Genomic DNA, 24,508 nt, shown 5'->3' with positions numbered 1-24,508 from the left:
ACTACCACAGGCCACATTTTACTGCGGCTTAGTATAAGGGTCCCACAGCATTCAAAGTCAGGTGTTCTCTGTCTCCCTCTGCTGGTAGGAGTATATAACACAAGCGTCTTGACCGGTCTGGAGGGTTGTTGAGGAAATATAAAATATTAAGGTAATCAAATGAAGATAAAATCAACAATTCTGTCAGCATACTAAAACCATCTGACATGTGAAGATGAAGCAGCAAATAAAGATACAAAAACCAAAAACACATTACAAAAACCTGTGGGTGAAATATCAGCAGAGTCAAGTACTACACCTAGATAACAGATTTGATGCTGAATTGGAATAGGTTCAAGAAAGGAGGGTAAAGACAAAAATGCAGCTGATCAGTAGGTACCACCATCATCTCAGTCTTTTAGGCCATTCTGACCACACTGTGCTGAGATCTCACTAAAATGCTCAACTATCTGTGACTGATAGAGAACCAGAAAACTTGGAGAAAAAGTGCAATTGATAATTAAAAAACCTGACAAACAATACTCTGTCACAAAAGATCACATAAAGAGGACAAATAGATGTCAAATAATAGACAGAACCCCAAGAGACCACCCCCCCATACTAAACCACTGCAACTCTCCCTGGGGAAAAAAGAAAAACATACTTGATGGAGACAACCTTCCAACAATAAGGAAAACCATAGTAAAACTGTTCCCCCATAGGCAGATGCCTTCAAAGGGAAGAGCAGATGGAGAGTGAAGACTGCTAAGGATCCCTGACAACTACTAAGAAAGTTGTAAATACAGAGAAAAAACACACTTTGAAATGTCTGTATACAAATCCTAGAAGCCTGAAAAATTAAGATGGGAGAGTTAGAGTTTGTTGCACTAAATTAAAAGACCTCATATAATAGGCATATAAGGGTAGAAATTACATCATCATGACAGAGTGGATTAAACTGGAGGGTGTTAGTGCTATGTTAATGAGGAAATTGAGTGAAACAGAGCAAAAATTCAGCAGGAAACAGACTGCAGAGTGGATATAGAGAGGTCAGAAAGAGAGAGAGATATAGGGAAGATTATAAAAATTAACAAAGAATGAGAGACAATAGATACAAAGATGAAGAGATGAGACAGAGCGACATGGGATAAGGGTGAGGGAGAATAAGAGAAAGAAGAAATGAAAAACAAAACAAAAGAACACAAATGAAAGAAGTAAAAATATGAAAAACAGAACAAACACATTATCTACACAACAAGAGTTAGAAGTCAGAGGCTGTACATCCATAAGTACATAAGTAATGCCACACTGGGAAAAGACCAAGGGTCCATCAAGCCCAGCATCCTGTCCACGACAGCGGCCAATCCAGGCCAAGGGCACATGGCAAACTTCCCAAACATACAAACATTCTATACATGTTAATCCTGGAATTGTGGATTGTTCCCAAGTCCATTTAGTAGTGGTTTATGGACTTGTCCTTTAGGAAACCATCTAACCCCTTTTTAAACTCTGCTAAGCTAACCGCCTTCACCATGTTCTCCGGCAACGAATTCCAGAGTTTAATTACGCGTTGGGTGAAGAAAACGTTTCTCCGGTTTGTTTTAAATTTACTACACTCGCATGCCCCCTAGTCCTAGTATTCTTGGAAAGCGTGAACAGACGCTTTACATCCACCTGTTCCACTCCACTCATTATTTTATATACCTCTATAATGTCTCCCCTCAGCCGTCTCTTCTCCAAACTGAAAAGCCCTAGCCTCCTTAGTCTTTCTTCATAGGGAAGTCGTCTCATCCCCGCTATCATTTTCGTCGCCCTTTGCTACACCTTTTCTAATTCCACTATATCTTTCTTGAGATGCGGCGACCAGAATTGGACACAATACGCAAGGTGCGGTCGCACCATGGAGCGATACAATGGCAATTTAAAATCCTCACACCTGTTTTCCATACCTTTCCTAATAATACCCAACATTCTATTCACTTTCCTAGACGCAGCAGCACACTGAGCAGAAGGTTTCAGCATATTATCGATGACACCCAGATCCCTTTCTTGGTCCGTAACTCCTAACGCGGAACCTTGCACGACGTAGCTATAATTCGGGTTCTTTTTTCCCACATGCATCACCTTGCACTTGCTCACATTAAACGTCATCTGCCATTTAGCCGCGCAGTCTCCCAGTCTCGTAAGGTCATTCTGTAATTTTTCACAATCCTGTCGCGAGTTAACGACTTTGAATAACTTTGTGTCATCAGCAAATTTAATTACCTCGCTTGTTACTCCCATCTCTAAATCATTTATAAATATATTAAAGAGCAGCAGTCCTAGCACTGACCCCTGAGGAACCCCACTAGCTACCCTTCTCCATTGTGAATACTGCCCATTTCACCCCACTCTCTGTTTCCTATCCTTCAACCAGTTTTTAATCCACAATAGGACATTACCTCTTATCCCATGACCCTCCAATTTCCTCTGTAGCCTCATGATACCTTGTCAAACACCTTTTCAAAATCCAGATATACAATATCAACCAGCTCCCCTTTGTCCACATGTTTGTTTACTCCTTCAAAGAATTGAAGTAAATTGGTCAGGCAAGATTTCCCCACACAAAAGCCGTGCTGACTTGGTCTCAGTAATCCATGTCCTTGGATGTGCTCTGTAATTTTGTTTTTAATAATAGCCTCTACCATTTTCCCCGGCACTGACGTCAGACTCACCGGTCTATAATTTCCTGGGTCTCCCCTGGAACCTTTTTTAAAAATGGGCATTACATTGGCCACCCTCCAATCTTCCGGTACCACGCTCGATTTTAAGAATAAATTGCATATCACTAACAGTAGTTCTATCAGTACTCTAGGATGAATACCATCTGATCCAGGAGATTTGCTACTCTTCAGTTTGCCGAACTGCCCCATTACGTCCTCCAGGTTTACCATGAATTCAGTAAGTTTCTCCGACTCATCCGCTTGAAATATCATTTCCGACACCGGTATCCCACCCAAATCTTCCTCGATGAAGACCGAAGCAAAGAATTCATTCAATCTCTCCGCTACGTCTTTGTCTTGATTGCCCCTTTTACCCCTCGGTCATCCAGCGGCCCAACCGATTCTTTTGACAGCTTCCTGCTTTTAATATACCAAAATTTTTTTTTACTATTTTTATTTTTGTTACATTTGTACCCCGCGCTTTCCCACTCATGGCAGGCTCAATGCGGCTTATGTTTTTTTGCCTCTAATGCTATCTTTTTTTTTTCGTAATCCCTCTTGGCCTTCTTCCTCTGCGCCTTGCATTTGCTTTGACACTCCTTATGCTGCTGCTTGTTATTTTCAGACGGTTCCTTCTTCCATTTTCTGAAGGCGTTTCTTTTAGCCCTAATAACTTCCCTCACCTCACTTTTCAACCACGCCGGCTGTCTTTTGGACTTCCGTCTTTCTTTTCTAATTCGCGGAATATGTTTGGCTTGGGACTCCAGGATGGTATTTTTGAACAGCGTCCACGCCTGTTGTACAGTTTTTACCCTCTCAGTTGCCCCTCTAAGTTTTTTTTAACCGTTCTTCTCATTTTATCATAGTCTCCTTTTTTAAAGTTAAACGCTAACGTATTTGACTTCCTGTGTATAGTTACTTCAAGGTTGATATCAAAACTGATCATATTATGATCACTGTTATCAAGCGGCCCCAGTACCATAACGTCCTTCACCAGATCATGCGCTCCACTAAGGATCAAGTCTAGAATTTTTCCCTCTCTCGTCGGCTCCTGCACCAACTGCTCCATAAAGCTGTCCTTGATTTCATCCACGAATTGTACCTCTTTAGCATGTCCCGATGTTACATTTACCCAGTCTATATTTGGATAATTGAAGTCGCCCATTATTATCACATTGCCCATTTTGTTTGCATCTCTGATTTCTTTTATCATTTCTGCATCTACCTGCTCATCCTGGCGAGGCGGACAGTAGTACACTCCTATCACCGTCCTTTTATTTATTTATGGGTTGCTTATATCCCACATTTTCCCACTCATGCAGGCGCAATGTGGCTTACAGCAAGTTAAGTAAAAATTACAAAGTTAAAAGCGTAGAAAAGTATACAAGAAGCAAAAAGGGGGAGGGTAAGGGACAAGGGGGTGCATCAATCAGCAGCGGAAATTAGGGAGTAAGTCTTGGCAAAGAACTAGGTCTTTAACAGCTTCTTGAAGAGGGTATGGTCCGCTTGAGTTTTAAGGTGGCGAGGTAGAGCGTTTCAGTGTTTGGGACTCCAGTAGCGGAAGGACGAGGCGAAGATCTTCTTGTACTTGACACCCTTACAGCTCGGGAAGTGGAGGTGGACATAGGACCGAGCAGCAGGGTTGGCATTTCTAGGCGGAAGGTCGATCAGGAGAGCATGTAATCCAGGGCAGCCCCATAAACGATTTTGTGTGTCAGGGAGCAAAGTTTAAAGGCAATGCGCTCCTGTACAGGCAGCCAATGGAGTTTAAAGCGCAAGGGTTCGGCGTGAGCAAAGCGTCTTTCTCTAAGGATGAGTCTCGCCGCAGTATTCCGAGCTGTTTGGAACTTTTTCAACAAAGAGGCCTGGCAGCCCACATAAATTCCACTACAATAATCCAGATGGGAGAGGATGAGCCAGTGAACAAGGGTACGGAACAAGTCTCTGGCAAGGAGGTGTCTTATGCGCTGAAGCCTCCACATTGCCTGAAACATTTTTTTGGAGACCAAGTGCACGTGATCAGCCATCTGAAGATGTGAGTCCAGGTGCACTCCTAGAAGTCGCAGGCTGTTAGCAATCGGAAGGGCAGAGCCCAATACTGGAAGCATTGTGTCAGATATATGGGCGTGAGTGGACGAGAGGATGAGACACTGGGTTTTTTCCCTGTTTAGTTTGAAGCGGAACACCCGGGCCCCAATGCTCTAAGGCAGAGAAACAGGCATCAATGAGGTTGACAACTTCTGATACGGTGGAGTGAAATGGGATGTAGACTGTAATATTATCCGCGTAGATGAAAGGGTTGAGGTCCAGCTTTGCGAGTGCTGAGGCTAAAGGCATCATCATAATATTAAATAAGGTAGGTGATAGGGGAGATGACCTGTGTTAATATGTGTCCCAGCGTGAGACCCATCCACTGGAATAGTGGTAGGCCAAGTTACATATCTTAAACAGCTGAAAAGCACTGAATAGGCCTGAGAATCAGCTGATGACCTTATAGCAGAGAGCCTGCAAGAGCAGGACTGCTTGGTGAGTCTTGTTGAAACCTGGTACAACTTTCAGATTGCGAGTAACACTTAAGATGTAGAAAATAATGACAAAAATGGTAAAAAGTTTGGTTCCTAAGATGGAGTTTGTCTTTATAAAATGGCTCCCAGAGTCACAAGATACAAAGACACAGATCTCTCTCAATATTAGGAAAGAGGTTTCACAAGTGTTAAAATTGGCATTATGAAGAAATCTTAGAAAGGAGGGGCAGGTGGGCACCTGACCTGTGGTTAAGTATGATTCAGAGATGAAGAAAGAATAGAAAAAAAAAGTCCCTCTCCAATTGAGTTGTATGTACTGAAAATGCTATATAAGAAGTGGGCATCAGAGCTATCGTCGGAGTCCCTCCCCAGCTTGACCCGGACAACGGCGAAGCTCTGGCCGGTTGAACCCAGAATCTGACTGATGTATGTACCAACGTGAAGTCCTGATTGGGTGAGAATAAAAGACTATTTCTTTTACTAAACTTTTCCAGTCTCAGTTTCAATCTCTTCTTTCTCTTTAAACTGTTTCACAGACACACAAGTAAAATTCTCTCTCACTATTCTCTAGTCTCTGTGTTAATTTCTCTGTTTCATTTCACACCTTATATCACCTAAATAGACTATCTTTTAAACTCTAGTACATCATGTGGGAGAATAGATGCCCTAGGATGTCCTTGGAAATTAGGAGCCAGAAAACAGAAGTCATATTTAAGAGACTTATTATGAGCCTTCTGAAACCCTCTCTCCACCTCCGTGGGCAAGGGTCCTGCGGGGGTCTAGAGAGGGGTAATTAAAAACACCTGGTAGGACCTGGATGTCAAAACCCCCCTGAACCAATGCAAGACAGGCCCTCCTATACCGAAAGAGTCCAGAAGATGAAGCAGGAGATCATGGTCCACCATGTCGAAAGCGCTGGACATGTCAAATTGCAGCAGAAGAACCTTCCGTCCGACAGATAACTCTCGCCTAAAGTTAGATAAGAGGGTGACCAGGACAGTCTCAGTGCTATATTGAACTCAGAAACCTGACTGCGAATGGTGGAGGATATCAAAATCAGACAGGAATTCGTGAAGCTAAACATTGACCAAACTCTCCATCAACTTAATAACTAGTGGAATCGAAGCCACTGGGCGGTAGTTAGAGATGACATCTGGCTTGATCTTTATATTCTTTGGAATGGGAGTGAGGAGGATGTTGCCATGACCTGGCGGGAAAGATCCGGTGTTTAACAAAGTTGAGGTAGCAAGTCAGTTCTTCAACGTAACATTCTGGTGAGACTTTTAGGAGATGGATCGGGCAAACGTCCAATCTACAGAATTTGCTGGAGAATTTACGTAAAGCAGCAGCAACAACGTCTTGTGACAGGCGGTTGAATTTTATCCAAATGCGATCGGCAGGGAAAGCACCCAAAGGCATGGCCAAAGAAACCAGGAAGTCGTCTACATCAGAGAGACAGCTTACGGTTGAAGACCGCAGGGTTAGGACTTTCTCCTTGAAGTAAGATCCAAGCTGGGTAGCTGAAGGAGGATCCCTTTTATACATGGAATTTCAACCCACAATGATTCAAAGGTGTGATTTGTGTCGTGCTGAATTTGTAATCTGAATCAAGGCTCTCGTTAATATACAATGCTACCCCTCCACCAGTCCAGTCCACCCTATCACTACGATATACTTTGTACCCCGGTATGACAGTGTCCTACTGGTTATCCTCCTTCCACCAGGTCTCAGTAATGCCTATTATATCCAATTTTTCATTAACTGCAATATATTCCAACTCTCCAATCGTATTTCTTAGACTCCTAGCATTTGCATATAGACATTTCAGAGTATATTTGTTGTTCCTATTTGCATGATGCTTAGTACTTGACACTATTGATTTGCCATCTTTTGTCTGATCTTTAGTTGTATTTAAGGGCACCTGGCCTACCACGGTCTGTTGTGCAACCTCACTATCCAGACACCCTATCTTCCCTGTTTGTGAGGTATCCTTGCAAGATACCTTATCCCGAACCATGCGCTGTTGTGCGACTGTCGGCCTTTCCCCCATATCTAGTTATCTAGTTTAAAAGCTGCTCTATCTGTTTTTTGAATGCCGACGCCAGCAGCCTGGTTCCACAGTGGTTAAGATGGAGCCCATCGTTTTGGAATAGGCTCCCCCTTCCCCAGAATGTTTCCCAGTTCCTAACAAATCTAAAACCCTCCTCCCTGCACCATCATCTCACCCACACATTGAGACTCCAGAGCTCTGCCTGCCTCTTGGGGCCTGCAAGTGGAACGGGTAGTATTTCAGAAAATGCCACCCTAGAGGATCTGGATTTGAGCTTTCTTCCTAAAAGCCTAAATTTGGCTTCCAGAACCTCTCCTCCACATTTTCCTATGTCATTGGTACCCACATGTACCAAGACAGCCGGCTCCTCCCCAGCACTATCTAAAATCCTATATAGGTGCCGCGTGAGGTCCGCCACCTTCGCACCAGGCAGGCAAGTCACCAGGCGATCCTCCCATCCACCAACCACCCAGCTATCTACATTCCTAATGATTGAATTGCCAAGTATGACAGCTGTTCTAACCTTTTCCTCTCGGTCAGCCATTGGAGATTTATCCTCGGTGCGAGAGGATAGTACATCTTCTGGTGGGTAGGTCCTCATTCTCACTATCCCTGGTCCACAGGAGGGAATCTTTCTTATAGGAAAAGTTTGTATCACCTCATTACTAGCTTTAATGATAGCTTCATCACATGCTTCAGGCAGTTCCTCACATCTGCCTGTTGTGGTCAGATTTCCTGTTTCCTCAGATCCCCGAGGCTCAGTTCTGAATCCTTTTTGCTCAAATTGGATTAAAATGTCAGGCCTGACATTGTAGAAACCTATTATAAGAAAAAGACAGCAAAATATGTTTGTATTTTTTTTTTTAAGTTACCACAGAATTATTCACAGGCACCTCCACTGGTACAGAATTATAAAAAAAAGAGGGGTACTGCTGTACTGATCATCATCAAACATGTATTCTAGAAATCCCCAATATTTTCATACTGTGGTGAGCAACTCCTTTCTCAACAGCTACAAACAGATGTGTTATACACGCTAATACTGCATAAATATATTGGAAATGTCTGTCATCACAAGTTTTGTTGGTGATTCGCTTATTAGGCATGTAGATAGTTTGGTGGCTGGTGGATGTGAGGATCGCCTGGTCACTTGCCTGTCTGGTGCGAAGGTGGTGGACCTCATGCGTCACCTAGATAGGATTTTAGATAGTGCTGGGGAGGAGTCGGCTGTCTTGGTACATGTGGGTACCAATGACGTAGGAAAATGTGGGAGAGAGGTTCTGGAAGCCAAATTTAGGCTCTTAGGTACAAAGCTCAAATCCAGAATCTCTAGGGTAGCATTTTCTGAAGTGCTACCTGTTCCACGCGCAGGGCCCAAGAGACAGGCTGAGCTCCAGAGTCTCAATGCGTGGATGAGATGATGGTGCAGGGAGGAGGGTTTCAGATTTCTTAGGAACTGGGCAACATTCTGGGGAAGGGGGAGCATATTCCGAAAGGATGGGCTCCACCTTAACCAGGGTGGGACCAGGCTGCTGGCATTGGCATTTAAAAAGGAGATAGAGCAGCTTTTAACTAGAAGCTGGGGGAAGGCCAACAGTCGCTCAAAAGCGCATGGTTCGGGATAACGTATTTTTCAAAGATATCACCAAAACAGGGAAGATAGGGTATCCCGATAGTGAGGTTGCAAAAAAGACCATAGTAGATCAGGTGTCCTTAAATAAAAATAAAAAGACAAAAGATTGCAAATGAATACTGTCAAGTACTAAGCATGATGTAAATAGGAACAACAAACACAGTTTGAAATGTCTATATGCGAATGCCAGGAGCATGCTAGGGAGGTAAAATTCCTTGACGAAATCAAGGACTGCTTTACGGAGCAGCTGGTACAGGAGCCGACAAGAGTAGGAAAAATTCTAGACCTAGTCCTTAGTGGAGCGCATGATCTGGTGTGGGAGGTAATGGTACTGGGGCCACTTGATAACAGTGATCATATTATGATCAGGCATGATATTAACTTTGGAGTAAATATAAACAGGAAATCCAAAACGTTAGCGTTTAACTTTCAAAAAGGAGACTATGATAAAATGAGAAGAGTGAGAAGACCCCCCACAAAACTTAGAGGAGTGGCTGTGAGGGTAAAAAATTTACATCAGACATGGATACTATGAAAAAATAAATACCATCCTGGAAGTCCAGGTCAAATATATCCCACGTTTTAAAAATGGAGGACGGAAGACCAAACAACAGCTAGCATGGTTAAAAAGTGAGGTATAGGAAGCTATTAGAGCTAAAAGAAAATCCTTCAGAAAATGGAAGAAGGAACCGACTGAAAATAATAAGAAACAGCATAAGGAATGTCAAGTCAAATGCAAAGCGCTGATAAGGAAGGCATAAAGGGACTTTGAAAAAAAGATGGCGTTGGAGGCAAAAACACATACTAAATTTTTTTTTTAGGTATATTAAAAGCAAGAAGCTGGCAAAAGAATCAGTTGGACCTCTAAATGACCGAGGGGTAAAGGGGCGATCAGGGAAGAGAAAGCCATAGTGGAGAGATTAAATGAATTCTTTGCTTCGGTCTACACCGAGGAAGATTTGGGAGAGTTACCCGTGCCAGAAATGGTAGTCAGCTTTGGTATTAAAAGCTGATGAGTCAGAGAAACTGAATGAAATCTCTATAAACCTGGAGGATGTAATGGGGCAATTTGACAAACTGAAGAGTAGCAAATCTCCTGGACCGAATGGTCCAGGCTTCGTTCCTTTTCCCTCACGGCACCTTATGCCTAGAATAGACTTCCAGAGCCCGTACGTCTGACTCCATCTCTACCTGTTTTCAAATCTATGTGACCCTCAGGGGGAGGAATGCTGGCTTCGGCCTAACCCCTAGTAAGCCTTTCCTTAGCTGAGAGGTACCCAGCTCTGCCACCGGCTGCCTTTCAGGTGCTGTGGAGGACTTGCAGCTCATCTGCATATCCTTACAGCCTTCTCCGGGGTGACACCCAGGTCCACTCCGATCCACTCAGGGCCTCCGCTCTAGGTGCCCAGCGCTCCCACCAGGTGCTGTGGAGGACTTGCAGCCCTTCTGCATTTCCTCACAGCTGTATCCGGGGTGACTCCAGGTCCACCCCGATCTTCCCAGGGCCCTCACTCCAAGTGCACAGAGTTTCCAGGTGCTTTTTGGCTAGGATCAGGCGACCCTCAGGGGGAGGAATGCTGGCTTCGGCCTAACCCCTGGTAAGCCTTTCCTCAGCTGAGAGGTGCCCAGCTCTGCCACCGGCTGCCTTTCAGGTGCTGTGGAGGACTTGCAGCTCATCTGCATATCCTTACAGCCTTCTCCGGGGTGACTCCCAGGTCCACTCCGATACACTCAGGGCCTCCGCTCTAGGTGCCCAACGCCTAATGGCGTGCGGGGCATTTTTCTCTTTACATCTAATCTTCTTCACAGTTGCTAAAGTACCTCAGTCGTTTATGGCCCCTATTCACATTCTCTTCCTAGCCCTGTCCCTTCCTAATCTTCTCCCTCTCCCCCTACCTCTCTCCGCTACAGGAACTCACTGCCCATCCATCGACTTCATCACCTCACCTTCTCTCCTACCCTCTTCCTCCCTCTTGGCTTTTAATCTCCATCTCTTTCTTCCCTTCATTTTGCCTTCCCCATTCCACCTAAATACCTCTCGCCTTCGACGCCTTCATGGCCACACCTCTCCTACTCTCCTCCGCTCTCTTTTATTCCTTTTCTTACTCTCAGCCGGTGACATCAATCCCAATCCTGGCCCGTCTCACCAACTATTATCCCAACTCTACAGATCTCACCATGACCTCTCTAACCTCATCTCTATTCCTCTACTCCCCTCCTCTTCTCTGCCCTTCTCTTGCGCCCTATGGAATGCCCACTCTATCTGTAACAAACTCCCCTATATCCAGGACCTCTTTATCTCGCGTCACCTCCATCTGCTCGCCATAACAGAAACATGGCTCTGCCCTGATGACTCTGCTTCAGTTGCAGCCCTCTGCCATGGCGGTTATCTTTTTCACATACTCCTCGCCCTGCTGGTCGCGGGGGCGGTGTTGGACTACTTCTCTCTCCCTCCTCCAGATTTCAACCCCTTCTTGCACCTCAATCTCACTGTTTTTCCTCCTTTGAAGTCCACTCTATCCGCCTTTTCTCTCCTCTGCCTCTTCGAATAGCGGTCATTTATCGTCCCCCTGATAAGTCCCTTTCATCCTTTCTCAGTGACTTTGATGCCTGGCTTGCCTTCTTCCATGATCCTTCCTCCCCCTCTCTCATCCTTGGTGACTTTAATAATCCTGCTAATGATCCTTCCAACTCTTATATTTCCAAGTTACTTACTTTAACATCCTCCTTTAATCTCCAACTATGCTCCACCTCCCCCACTCATCAAAATGGTCACTGTCTTGATCTCATCTTCTCATCCAACTGTTCACCCTCTAGTTTCCTTGCCTCTGATCTTCCCCCCTCTGATCACCATCTTATAACTTTCACACTTAAATCTCCTCCCTCCCAGTCCCGTCTTATCTTATCTATCTAGAAATCTTCATGATATTGACCCTTCATCTCTATCCTCCCATGTTTCAAACCTCCTCTCTACCGTGGCACCATCCACGTCTGTCAACGAGGCTGTTTCTTCTTACAACAATACTCTATCCTCTGCCTTAGACACTCTTGCACCTTTGATGACCTGCCCTACAAGGCGTACAAAACCCCAACCTTGCCTGACTTCTAATATGCGCTACCTACGTTCCTGTACCCGCTTCGCCGAACGCCTCTGGCGGAAATCTCGGGCCCTTGCTGATTTCTTACACTTTAAGTTCATGCTGACCTCCTTCCAATCTGCTCTTTTACGTGCCAAACAGGATTATTATATCCAACTGACCAACTCTCTTGGCTCTAACCTTCGACTTCTCTTCACCACATTGAACTCTCTCCTCAAGGTTTCCCCTCCCCCAACTCCCCCTTCATTATCTCCTCAGACCCTTGCTGAATTCTTTCACAACAAGGTTCAAAAGATAAACCTTGAATTCTCTACCTCACCACCTCTCCCTTCACTAGTCCGTTCCCCTCTCTCTCCTTCCCCTCATTCCTTTTCCTCCTTTCCTGAAGTTACTATAGAGGAAACTACACTTCTCCTTTCTTCCTCAAAATGTACCACCTGTTCCTCTGATCCCATTCCCACCCACCTTCTTAATGCCATCTCACCTGCTCTTATTCCTTTTATCTGTCACATTCTCAACCTCTCACTTTCCACTGCAACTGTCCCTACTGCCTTTAAACATGCTGTCGTCACACCTCTCCTTAAGAAGCCTTCACTCGACCCTACTTGTCCCTCTAATTACCGACCCATCTCCCTCCTCCCTTTTCTCTCCAAATTACTTGAGCATGCTGTTCACCACCGCTGCCTTGATTTTCTCTCCTCACATGCTATTCTTGACCCACTACAATCTGGTTTTCGCCCTCTCCACTCAACTGAAACTGCGCTTACTAAAGTCTCCAATGACCTATTACTGGCTAAATCCGGAGGTCTCTATTCCATCCTCATTCTTCTTGATCTTTCCGCTGCTTTTGACACTGTCGATCACAGCATACTCCTCGATACCCTGTCCTCACTTGGATTCCAGGGCTCTGTCCTTTCCTGGTTCTCTTCCTACCTCTCCCTCCGCACCTTCAGTGTTCACTATGGTGGACCCTCCTCTACTTCTATCCCTCTGCCTGTCGGCGTACCTCAGGGTTCTGTTCTTGGTCCCCTCCTCTTTTCTATCTACACTTCTTCCCTTGGTTCATTAATCTCATCCCATGGCTTTTTCTACCATTTCTATGTTGACGACTCCCAAATCTACCTTTCTACCCCTGATATCTCACCTTGCATCCAAACCAAAGTTTCAGCGTGCTTGTCTGACATTGCTGTCTGGATGTCTCAACGCCACCTGAAATTAAACATGACCAAAACCAAGCTTCTCATTTTTTCCCCCAAACCCACCTCCCCGCTCCCCCCGTTTTCTATTTCTGTTAATGGCTCTCTCATTCTCTCTGTCTCTTCAGCTCAAAACCTTGGGGTCATCTTTGACTCCTCTCTCTCCTTCTCTACTCATATCCAGCAGATTGCCAAGACCTGTCGTTTCTTTCTTTATAACATCCGTAAAATCCGCCCCTTTCTTTCGGAGCACTCTACCAGAACCCTCATCCACACCCTTGTCACCTCTCGTAACCTCTCGTAAAACTACTGCAATCTGCTTCTTGCTGGCCTCCCACTTAGTCACCTCTCCCCTCTCCAATCGGTTCAAAACTCTGCTGCCCATCTCGTCTTCTGCGAGGGTCGCTTTACTCATACTACCCCTCTCCTCAAGTTGCTTCACTGGCTCCCTATCCGTTTTCGCATCCTGTTCAAACTTCTTCTACTAACCTATAAATGTACTCACTCTGCTGCTCCCCAGTATCTCTCCACACTCGTCCTTCCCTACACCCCTTCCCGTGCACTCCGCTCCATGGATAAATCCTTCTTATCTGTTCCCTCCTCCACTACTGCCAACTCCAGACTTCGCTCCTTCTGTCTCGCTGCACCCTATGCCTGGAACAAACTTCCTGAGCCCCTACGTCTTGCCCCATCCTTGGCCACCTTTAAATCTAGACTGAAAGCCCACCTCTTTAATATTGCTTTTGACTCGTAACCACTTGTAACCACTCGCCTCCACCTACCCTCCTCTCCTCCTTCCTGTACACATTAATTGATTTGATTTGCTTACTTTATTTTTTTGTCTATTAGATTGTAAGCTCTTTGAGCAGGGACTGTCTTTCTTCTATGTTTGTGCAGCGCTGCGTACGCCTTGTAGCGCTATAGAAATGCTAAATAGTAGTAGTAGTAGTACTTTTCTCCACTGCTTTTGGCTCCTAGCTACTACTCAATTGCCTCCCCTTATTCCTTCTCACCCAGTACTTCCCTCGCCCTTAACTGTCTTGTCTGTCTGTATTTTTAGATTGTAAGCTCTATTGAGCAGGGACTGTCTCTCTATGTCAGGTGTTCAGCGCTGCATGCGTCTGGTAGCGCTATACAAATGTTAATAATAATATTCATCCCAGAGTACTGACAGAATTGAAAAATGAACTGACAGAACTATTGTTAATAATATGTAATTTATCTTTAAAATTGAGTGTGGTACCAGAAGATTGGAGGGTATCCCATGTAACACCGATATTTAAAAAAGGTTCCAGAGGAGATCTGGCCTAACGTCGGTGCCAGGAAAAATGGTAGAGACTATTATAAAGGACAAAATTACAGATCATATTCAAAAGCATGGATTAATAAGACAAAACCAACATGGATTTAGTGAAGGGAAATCTTGCCTCACCAATCTATTACATTTCTTTGAAGGGGTGAACAAACATGTGGATAAAGGCGAGCTGGTTGATATTGTGTATCTGGATTTTGAAAAGGCGTTTGACAAAGTACCTCATGAAAGACTCCAGAGGAAAATGGAGAGTCATGGGATAGGAGGAATTGTCCTACTGTGGATTAAAAGCTGGTTAAAGGATAGAAAACAGAGTGGGGTTAAATGGTCAGTATTCTCAATGGAGAAGGGTAGATAGTGGGGTTCCCCAGGGGTCTGTGCTGGGACCGCTGCTTTTTAACATATTCATAAATGATCTAGAGATGGGAGTAACTAGTGAGGTAATTAAATTTGCTGATGACACAAAGTTATTCAAAGTCGTTAAATCGCAGGAGGATTGTGAAAAATTACAAGAGGACCTTACAAAACTGGGAAACTGGGCGTCTAAATGGCAGATGACGTTTAATGTGAACAAGTGCAAAGTGATGCTTGTGGGAAAGAGGAACCCGAATTATAGCTACGTCATGCAAGGTTCCACGTTAGGAGTCACAAACCAAGACAGGGATCTAGATGTCGTCGTTGATGATACGTTGAAACCTTCTGCTCAGTGTGCTGCTGCGGCTAAGAAAGCAAATAGAATGTTAGGTGTTATTAGGAAAGGAATGGAAAACAAAAATGAGGACGTTATAACGCCTTTGTATCGCTCCATGGTGCGACTCCATTCTCTTCTGTTCGACAATTAACCCTTTCGACAATAAATGTTAACTCCCTAATCTCTAATTGTTCTGTCTTGAATAGACTGTAAGCTCTGATGAGCATGGACTGTCTCTTCATGTTCAAGTGTACAGTGCTGTGTATATCTAATAACCCTACATAAATGATACGTAGTAGTAATAGCAATACTGCTCAATCACACACCCCGGAAGTATCTGCTTTAGAGAGGATAATGGCTTCTTATCCCACCAGCTCTGAATTCCTAAATAATCCCGGCTGATTTTATTAAGATGTGAAGGAGGAATTTTATACTTACTTGTTACAGGAGGCTGAGCCTGTTCAGACGTCTCTGATTTAGGAGGATCCATCAAGGGGAGATCTTCCTCTTGTTTAACACCGAGTGAGATCACAGAAGCTATAACTGGAAGGTCTGTTAAGAGAAAATACATTAGAAGGAGTCATCAAAGATACAATAACACTAAATCAGGAAATGGACTTTAAGTCTCCAAATGCCTGGAGACTTTGATCTGAAAATTCAGAGCCCTTCAAACCCAAAACATTTACTTACTCTTAATGAGATCATCTGGGCTTTCTTTTTCGTCCCACTCAAAATGTTGAGCGAAATATTTCTCATCTTCGTTCTTAATCTTGAATATGACATCAGGATTAACAATTGAATAACCTGTAAGTAAGCAGGAAAATAGCATTTAAATTTGTATGTATTTATTTATTTGTTACATTTGTATCCCACATTTTCCCACCTATTTGCAGGCTCAATGTGGCTTACATGGTACTATATCAGCGTTCGCCAATTCATATATGAACAAATACAAGGTGATATTATGGTAGAATAAGGTTCATGTATGATATACACATTGGGGATCATTAGAGAGGAAGAGTTAAGTATGTCCGTTACGTGCTTTGGTTTTGTTGTGTTGCAGGTATTCGGTCTTTATGTTGGGTCGGTGGGGTATGCCTTTTAGAACAGGTTTGTTTTTAGTGATTTCCGGAATTTTAGGTGGTCATACATTGTTTTTACGACTTTTGCCAGTGCGTTCCATAGTTGTGCGCTTAAATAGGAAAAGCTGGATGCATACATTGATTTGTATTTCACTCCTTTGCAGCTTGGGTAGTGTAGATTTAGGTATGTTCGTGCTGATCCTGTTGCCTGGTTGGTGGGTCTATGAGGTCTGTCATGTATCCCGGGGCTTCACCGTGAATAATTTTATGAACCATGGTGCATATTTTGAACGCAATACGTTCTTTGATTTGGAGCCAGTGCAATTTTTCTCGGAGGGGTTTGGCACTGTCAAAACACTTTTTCCCAAATATGAGTCTGGCTGCTTTGTTTTGAGCGGTCTGAAGTTTCTTTACGATTTGTTCTTTGCATCCCGCATAAATTCCATTGCAGTAGTCTGCCTGTCTTAATACCATTGATTGTATCAGGTTGCGGAATGTTTCCCTTGGGAAAGTGAATGATACATACCTGTAGCAGGTGTTCTCCGAGGACAGCAGGCTGATTGTTCTCACGACTGGGTGACGTCCGCGGCAGCCCCCACCAACCGGAAAAAGCTTCGCGGGACGGTCGGCACGCAGGGCACGCCCACCGCGCATGCGCGGCCGTCTTCCCGCCCGTGCGCGACCGCTCCCGCCAGTTGAATGACTAGCAAAAAGATGAAACACACAACTCCAAAGCGGAGGAGGGAGGGTAGGTGAGAACAATCAGCCTGCTGTCCTCGGAGAACACCTGCTACAGGTATGTATCATTCACTTTCTCCGAGGACAAGCAGGCTGCTTGTTCTCACGACTGGGGTATCCCTAGCTCTCAGGCTCACTCAAAACAAGAACCCAGGTCAATTGAACCTCGCAACGGCGAGGGTATAACAGAAATTGACCTACGAAGAACAACTAACTGAGAGTGCAGCCTGACCAGAATAAATTCGGGTCCTGGAGGGTGGAGTTGGATTTACACCCCAAACAGATTCTGCAGCACCGACTGCCCGAACCGACTGTCGCGTCGGGTATCCTGCTGGAGGCAGTAATGTAATGTGAATGTGTGGACAGATGACCACGTCGCAGCCTTGCAAATCTCTTCAATAGTGGCTGACTTCAAGTGGGCCACTGACGCTGCCATGGCTCGAACACTATGAGCCGTGACATGACCCTCAAGAGCCAGCCCAGCCTGGGCGTAAGTGAAGGAAATGCAATCTGCTAGCCAATTGGAGATGGTGCGTTTCCCGACAGCAACCCCTAGCCTGTTAGGGTCGAAAGAAATAAACAATTGGGCGGACTGTCTGTGGGGCTGTGTCCGCTCCAAGTAGAAGGCCAATGGTCTCTTGCAGTCCAATGTGTGCAACTGACGTTCAGCAGGGCGGGTATGCGGCCTGGGGAAGAATGTTGGCAAGACAATTGACTGGTTAAGATGGAACTCCGACACCACCTTCGGCAGGAACTTTGGGTGGGTGCGGAGCACTACTCTGTTGTGATGAAATTTGGTATATGGGGCATGAGCTACTAGGGCTTGAAGCTCACTGACCCTACGAGCTGAAGTAACTGCCACCAAGAAAATGACCTTCCAGGTCAAGTACTTCAGATGGCAGGTATTCAGTGGCTCAAAAGGAGGTTTCATCAGCTGGGTGAGGACGACGTTGAGATCCCATGACACTGTAGGAGGCTTGATAGGGGGCTTTGACAAGAGCAAGCCTCTCATGAATCGAACTACTAAGGGCTCTCCAGAGATGGCTTTACCTTCCACACGATAATGGTAAGCACTAATCGCACTAAGGTGATTCCTTACTGAGTTGGTCTTGAGGCCAGACTCTGATAAGTGCAGAAGGTATTCAAGCAGGTTCTGTGCAGGACAAGAACGAGGTTCTAGGGCCTTGCTCTCACACCAAACGACAAACCTCCTCCACTTGAAAAAGTAACTCTTTTTAGTGGAATCCTTCCTAGAGGCAAGCAAGACACGGGAGACACCCTCAGACAGACCCAACGCAGCGAAGTCTACGCCCTCAACATCCAGGCCGTGAGAGCCAGGGATTGAAGGTTGGGGTGCAGCAACGCTCCGTCGTTCTGTGAGATGAGAGTCGGAAAACACTCCAATCTCCACGGTTCTTCGGAGGACAACTCCAGAAGAAGAGGGAACCAGATCTGACGAGGCCAAAAGGGCGCGATCAGAATCATGGTGCCGCAGTCTTGCTTGAGCTTCAGTAAGGTCTTCCCCACCAAAGGTATGGGAGGATAAGCATACAGGAGGCCGGTTCCCCAATGAAGGAGAAAGGCATCCGACGCTAGCCTGCCGTGTGTCTGAAGTCTGGAACAGAACAGAGGCAGCTTGTGGTTGGTCCGAGAGGCGAAAAGGTCCACCGAGGGGGTGCCCCACTCTCGGAAGATCTTGCGTACCACTCTGGAATGGAGCGACCACTCGTGCGGTTGCATGACTCTGCTCAGTCTGTCGGCCAGACTGTTGTTTACGCCTGCCAGGTACGTGGCTTGGAGAAGCATGCCGAACCGGCACGCCCAACGCCACATCCCGACGGCTTCTTGTTGACGTAATACATTGCAACCTGATTGTCTGTCCGAATTTGGATAATTTGGTAGGACAGCCGATCTCTGAAAGCCTTCAGTGCATTCCAGATCGCTCGGAGCTCCAGGAGGTTGATCTGCAGATCCTTTTCCTGAAGGGACCACAGACCCTGGGTGTGAAGCCCATCGACATGAGCTCCCCACCCCAGGCGAGATGCATCCGTCGTCAGCACTTTCGTGGGCTGCGGAATTTGGAATGGACGTCCCAGGGTCAAATTGCCGCAGTGAAGTGCGGCAACTGGTGGAGAGGCGGATGACATCTTCTAGATTCCCGGTGGCTTGGAACCACTGGGAAGCTAGGGTCCATTGAGCAGATCTCATGTGAAGACGAGCCATGGGAGTCACATGAACTGTGGAGGCCATATGACCCAGAAGTCTCAACATCTGCCGAGCTGTGACCTGCTGAGACGCTCTGGCCTGCGAAGCCAGGGCCAGGAGATTGGTGGCCCTTGCTTCGGGAAGGTAGGCCTGAGCCGTCTGGGCATTCAGCAGAGCTCCTATGAATTCCAGAGACTGTGTTGGCTGGAGATGGGACTTTGGGTAATTTATCTCAAACCCCAGCAGCTCCAGAAGTCGAGTAGTGCACTGCATAGACCGGAGGGCTCCCGCCTCCGAGGTGTTCTTGACCAGCCAATCGTCGAGATATGGGAACACGTGCACTCCCAGCTTGCGTAGGTAGGCCGCTACCACCACGAGGCACTTTGTAAACACTCGTGGGGCAGAGGCGAGCCCAAAGGGCAGCACACAATACTGAAAGTGCCGTGCGCCCAGGCGGAATCTGAGATACTGTCTGTGAGCTGGCAGTATCGGGATGTGAGTGTATGCGTCCTTTAAATCCAGGGAACATAGCCAATCGTTTTTCTGAATCATTGGCAGAAGGGTGCCCAAGGAAAGCATCCTGAACTTTTCTTTGACCAGGAATTTGTTCAGGCCTCTCAGGTCTAGGATGGGACGCATCCCCCCTGTTTTCTTTTCCACAAGGAAGTACCTGGAATAGAATCCCTGCCCTTCCTGCCCGGGTGGTACGGGCTCGACCGCATTGGCGCTGAGAAGGGCGGAGAGTTCCTCTGCAAGTACCTGCTTGTGATGGGAGCTGAAAGATTGAGCTCCCGGAGGACAATTTGGTGGCAGGGAGGCCAAATTCAGGGCGTATCCGCACCGCACTATTTGGAGAACCCACTGGTCGGAGGTTATGAGAGGCCACCTTTGGTGAAAAAATCTTAACCTCCCCCCGACCGGTAGATCGTCCGGTACGGACACTTTGAGGGCGGCTATGTTCCCGTGGATCCAGTCAAAAGCCCGTCCCCGGCTTTTGCTGTGGAGGCGCAGGGGGCTGCTTAGGCGCACGCTGTTGACGAGAACGAGCGCGCTGGGGCTGTCCCTGTGCCTGACGAGGCCTTCGGGCCGGCTGGTTGTACCTACGCTTTGCAAAAGAATAGGGTGCAGCCTGCCGGGCCCGGGAAAAACGTCCACCTGCTGAGGTGGATGCTGAAGGCGCCCGGTGGGAGAGCTTGTCGAGGGCGGTTTCCCGCTGATGCAGTTGGTCCACCAGCTGCTCGACCTTCTCACCAAAAATGTTATCCCCCCGGCAAGGGACGTCGGCCAGTCTCTGCTGGGTGTGGTTGTCCAGGTCAGAGGCACGCAGCCATGAGAGCCTGCGCATCACTGTACCTTGGGCCGCAGCCCGAGATGCCACGTCACAGGTGTCATAGATACCCCTGGACAGGAACTTTCTGCACGCCTTCAGCTGCCTGACCACCTCCTGATAAGGCCTGCACTGCTCCGGCGGGAGCTTATCGACCAGGTCCGCAAGTTGCTGCACATTGGTCCGCATGTGGATGCTCATATAGAGCAGGTATGCCTGGATGCGGGTCACGAGCATGGAGGATTGGTAGGCCTTCCTCCCAAACGAGTCCAGAGTGCGAGACTCCCGCCCCGGGGGCGCCGAGGCGGTATACCTCGAACTCCGTGCCCTCTTGAGAGCAGAATCCACGACCGCCGAGTCATGGGGCAGTTGGGGCCGCATTAACTCTGGGTCAGAGTGGATCCTGTACTGGGACTCTGCTTTCTTGGGAATGGTGGGGTTAGTTAACGGTCGCACCCAGTTCCGAAGCAGTGTCTCCTTGAGGACATTGTGCAGCGGTACCGTGGAGGACTCTCTAGGTGGTGATGGATAGTCGAGGACCTCGAGCATCTCGGCCCTCGGCTCTTCCACAGAGACCACGGGGAAGGGAATGCTGATAGACATATCCCGCACAAAGGAGGCAAAGGAGAGACTCTCAGGAGGTGAGAGCTTCCTCTCCGGTGAAGGCGTGGGGTCCGAGGGAAGGCCCGTAGACTCCTCTGAGGAGAAATATCTAGGGTCCTCCTCTTCCCCCCACGAGGCCTCATCCTCGGTATCGGACATAAGCTCATGTAGCTGAGTCCTGAACCGGGCCCGGCTCGACGTCGAGGCACCGAGGTCTCGGTGTCGTCGAGCAGTGGACTCCCGCGCCGGCGGGGACGGAGCTCCCTCCATCGACGGGGACTCCATCTGCGTAGCGGTCGAGACCGGCGCCGCAAGCGGCGGCGGTGTCGACGGCCCCGGCGCCGGGCTAGAGCTCGCCGGCGCCACAGACATCGGCGCCGAGGGCGCAAGCACCCCCGGCGCCGGCACAGCCTGGCGCATCAGCCCTTCCAGGATCCCCGGAAGGATGGCTCTGAGGCACTCGTCCAGGCCCGCTGCCGGGAAAGGCGGTGGGGCCGGCAACGCGGCGTCCCCGCTAGAAACGAGGGAAAAAAGGGGAGCGCGTGCTCCACACGCTCAGGTTTTTTTTTTTTTTTTCAAAAAAGAAAACCGGGCGGTGTACAAAAACTAAATAGAAAAAAGAAACGATTCGCGTAAACGCGATCGACTTTCCGGCGGCTGAGAATAGAGAGAGCGGCAAAGCACGACTCTCTCCAGACGCGGAAAAAAAGGAACTGGCGGGAGCGGTCGCGCACGGGCGGGAAGACGGCCGCGCATGCGCGGTGGGCGTGCCCTGCGTGCCGACCGTCCCGCGAAGCTTTTTCCGGTTGGTGGGGGCTGCCGCGGACGTCACCCAGTCGTGAGAACAAGCAGCCTGCTTGTCCTCGGAGAAGAATGGTTTCACGCGTTTGAGTTTCCACACTGAGTGAAACATTTTCTTTATTGTAGATTTCGCTTGGTTCTCTAGTGATAGGTTCCGGTCGATTGTAACACAGAGAATTTTCAGGTTGTCTGAGATAGGAAGGGTGTAACCTGGGGTGTTTATGTGTGTGGGTTTATATGTATTGCATTGGGATGAGATGATAAGACAGTGTGTTTTTTCTGTGTTGAGTTTTAATTGGAATGCATTTGCCCATGAGTCCATGATGTTCAAGCTGAGTTTGATTTTGTTGGTAATTTCTGCCAGATCATGTTTGTAAGGGATGTATATTGTGACGTCGTCCGCATAGATGAAAGGGTTAAGGTCTTGGTTGGATAAGGACTTGGCTAGTGGGATCATCATAAGGTTGAAAAATCAGTGATAATGGTGATCCTTGAGGTACTCCGCAGTCTGCTTTCCACGGTGATGATATGTTCGAGCCTGATTTCACTTGATATGTTCTAGTGGTTAGGAAGCCCTTGATCCATTCAAGTGTGTTTCCACCAATCCCGAATTAATCTAGAAGTCTTAGTAGTATTTTATGGTTGACCATGTCAAACGCACTAGGCATGTTGAACTGGAGGAGGAGTACGCTTTTACCTTGCTATTTCCTGCTTGAATTTAGTTAGGAGAGTAAGTAGTATTATTTCGCTGCTGTGTAGGGGGCAAAATCCTGATTGTGATTCATGTAGTATTGTGAATTTGTTTATAAAATCATTAAGTTGTTTGGTTACCATGCTTTCCATTAGTTTGACTATCAGTGGGATAGATGCTACCGGTGATGTCATTCGTTGTTTTCTTGGTATCTTTTGGTATTGGGGTGAGTAGGATGTTGCCGTTTTCCTTAGGGAAGAGACCTTGTTGAAGCATGTGGTTTAAGTGGGATGTAAGGTCTACTATGAAGCGGTGGGGGGGAGGGGATTTTATTAGGTAGCTGGGGCAGGTATCCAGTTGACAGTGGGTGTTGAAGAACCTATTAATTGCCTGGATTACTGTATCGGTGGTGAGGAGAGCGAAGTTTGACCAGATTCGTTCCACTGGGTATTCACCAGGGGTATGGGTCCAAGCCATTGATGAAGTTTTCCATATCTGTGTTGTCCTGAGGCAGAGTTTTGCGTAGGTTTGAGATTTTTTCAATGAAGTAGTTGGCAAGATGGGATGTCAGTATTGGATGTGGTGACCGGAGTTATGTCTAGCAGTTTGTAGAAGCCCTGGGGAGGTTCCATCTGTTTCCTGTAGTGAACAAGTAGTGCATGAAAGTGTGTGTGTGTACATACAGGACTAAGTTCTGTATATGGAGTCAAAAAAAATGACTCTGATAACAATTGGAGTTAAACGATATTCTATAAACAGTTCTCAGAGTTAGGCGCTGTTGATAGAAGAGTGTTTTACGCTGGGATCTTCGACCAATTTTGGGTGCAAGGATTTACACCCACTGAAACCTGGTTTATATTCTTACACAGAAGTTGTAGTTCTCAGCAAGAAGGGTCAAAATATTGTTGTACAGAAAAGGGAGACAGACTGCAGCTGGTCTTGTATGAAGCCTCCAGTTTAAGGAAAGCATTTTATCTTTTGCAGCAGAAGCCAGGTCTCAATTTCAGGAGCCCACGGGACCTGGTACCTGGGATTTTAACAGCTCTGATAAAATAACAGCAACCATTCCATTAAAGTGCCTGTGTGGTAGATGATAAAAAAGACATATTTACCTCGTGAGATAAGGATGTCATGAATCTCCTTGATGACCTTCTTGTACAGCTCCTTCTGCCATTCTCTCAGAATGTCCCAGTCCACTTCCAAGAAATAAGCAGCAACATCCTTGAACAAGGCCTGGAACAACAGTCAAGACACCGTCAGTCACAGTTTCATTATCATGTTTACCTTGTTGGGTAGACTGGATGGACCATGCAGGTCTTTGTCTGCCATCATCTACTATGTTAGTATGTTTCTGTAACAGACTTTTTTATATGACCTCGGTAAGATCAGAGCTCCAGTACATTATAGAATGAAGTATATTGTACGAGTTCTGTCCACTTAAATCTCCAATATTTTGAACAGACTTCCTGGTCCTTACACTGGAAATCTCTCATGTTGACTGATGTAGTAGTTGGAAGGAGGAGGCAGCAACAACTGAAGAGGTGGGAGATAAAGAGGCTGGTGGATTAGTGTAGCCAAGTTTGGAGAAAGAAAAGGAGACGGCATGATATCACAAAACTGAAGCCGGTTTCCCCCCATAGCCACCATATTGGTACACCCAAAACAAAGTAAACAAACTATCAGCTGCTGTATCCACGTTGTCATTGTAAATTGTTATTTTATCACAGTTATATTTAGAAACATGACGGTGTATGCAGCATATGTACACAAAGGAACTGTCACAACGGAATAAGCTTTCATCAGTTAGAGTAGTAATTTGTCCTAAATCACTATCACTGTGTCATTTTGACACTGTCGATCACAGCATACTCCTCG

The 24,508-nt window shown here is 46.6% G+C and overlaps 1 protein-coding gene across 1 annotated transcript in view; it reads right to left on the bottom strand.

Moving 5' to 3' along the window:
- LOC115459075 (zinc finger protein 398-like) overlaps positions 1-23,758 on the bottom strand; it is a gene marked incomplete at its 3' end in the record, with an annotated part of 32,516 nt that extends 8,758 nt beyond the window's left edge. Inside the window, exons 1-4 of the mRNA XM_030188938.1 lie at positions 23,746-23,758; positions 15,877-15,990; positions 15,625-15,738; positions 7,915-8,075 (exon numbers count right to left, since the gene is read on the bottom strand). Coding sequence (XP_030044798.1) covers positions 7,915-8,075; positions 15,625-15,676 — 213 coding nt within the window. The remainder of the gene's footprint in view (positions 1-7,914; positions 8,076-15,624; positions 15,739-15,876; positions 15,991-23,745) is intronic.
- Between the last annotated feature and the right edge of the window lie 750 nt (positions 23,759-24,508).

The sequence above is a fragment of the Microcaecilia unicolor genome, unplaced genomic scaffold, assembly GCF_901765095.1.
Source record: "Microcaecilia unicolor unplaced genomic scaffold, aMicUni1.1, whole genome shotgun sequence".
Lineage (NCBI taxonomy): Eukaryota > Metazoa > Chordata > Amphibia > Gymnophiona > Siphonopidae > Microcaecilia > Microcaecilia unicolor.
Note: the sequence above shows the minus strand (reverse complement) of the source record. Positions and strands in the feature narration are given on the sequence as shown.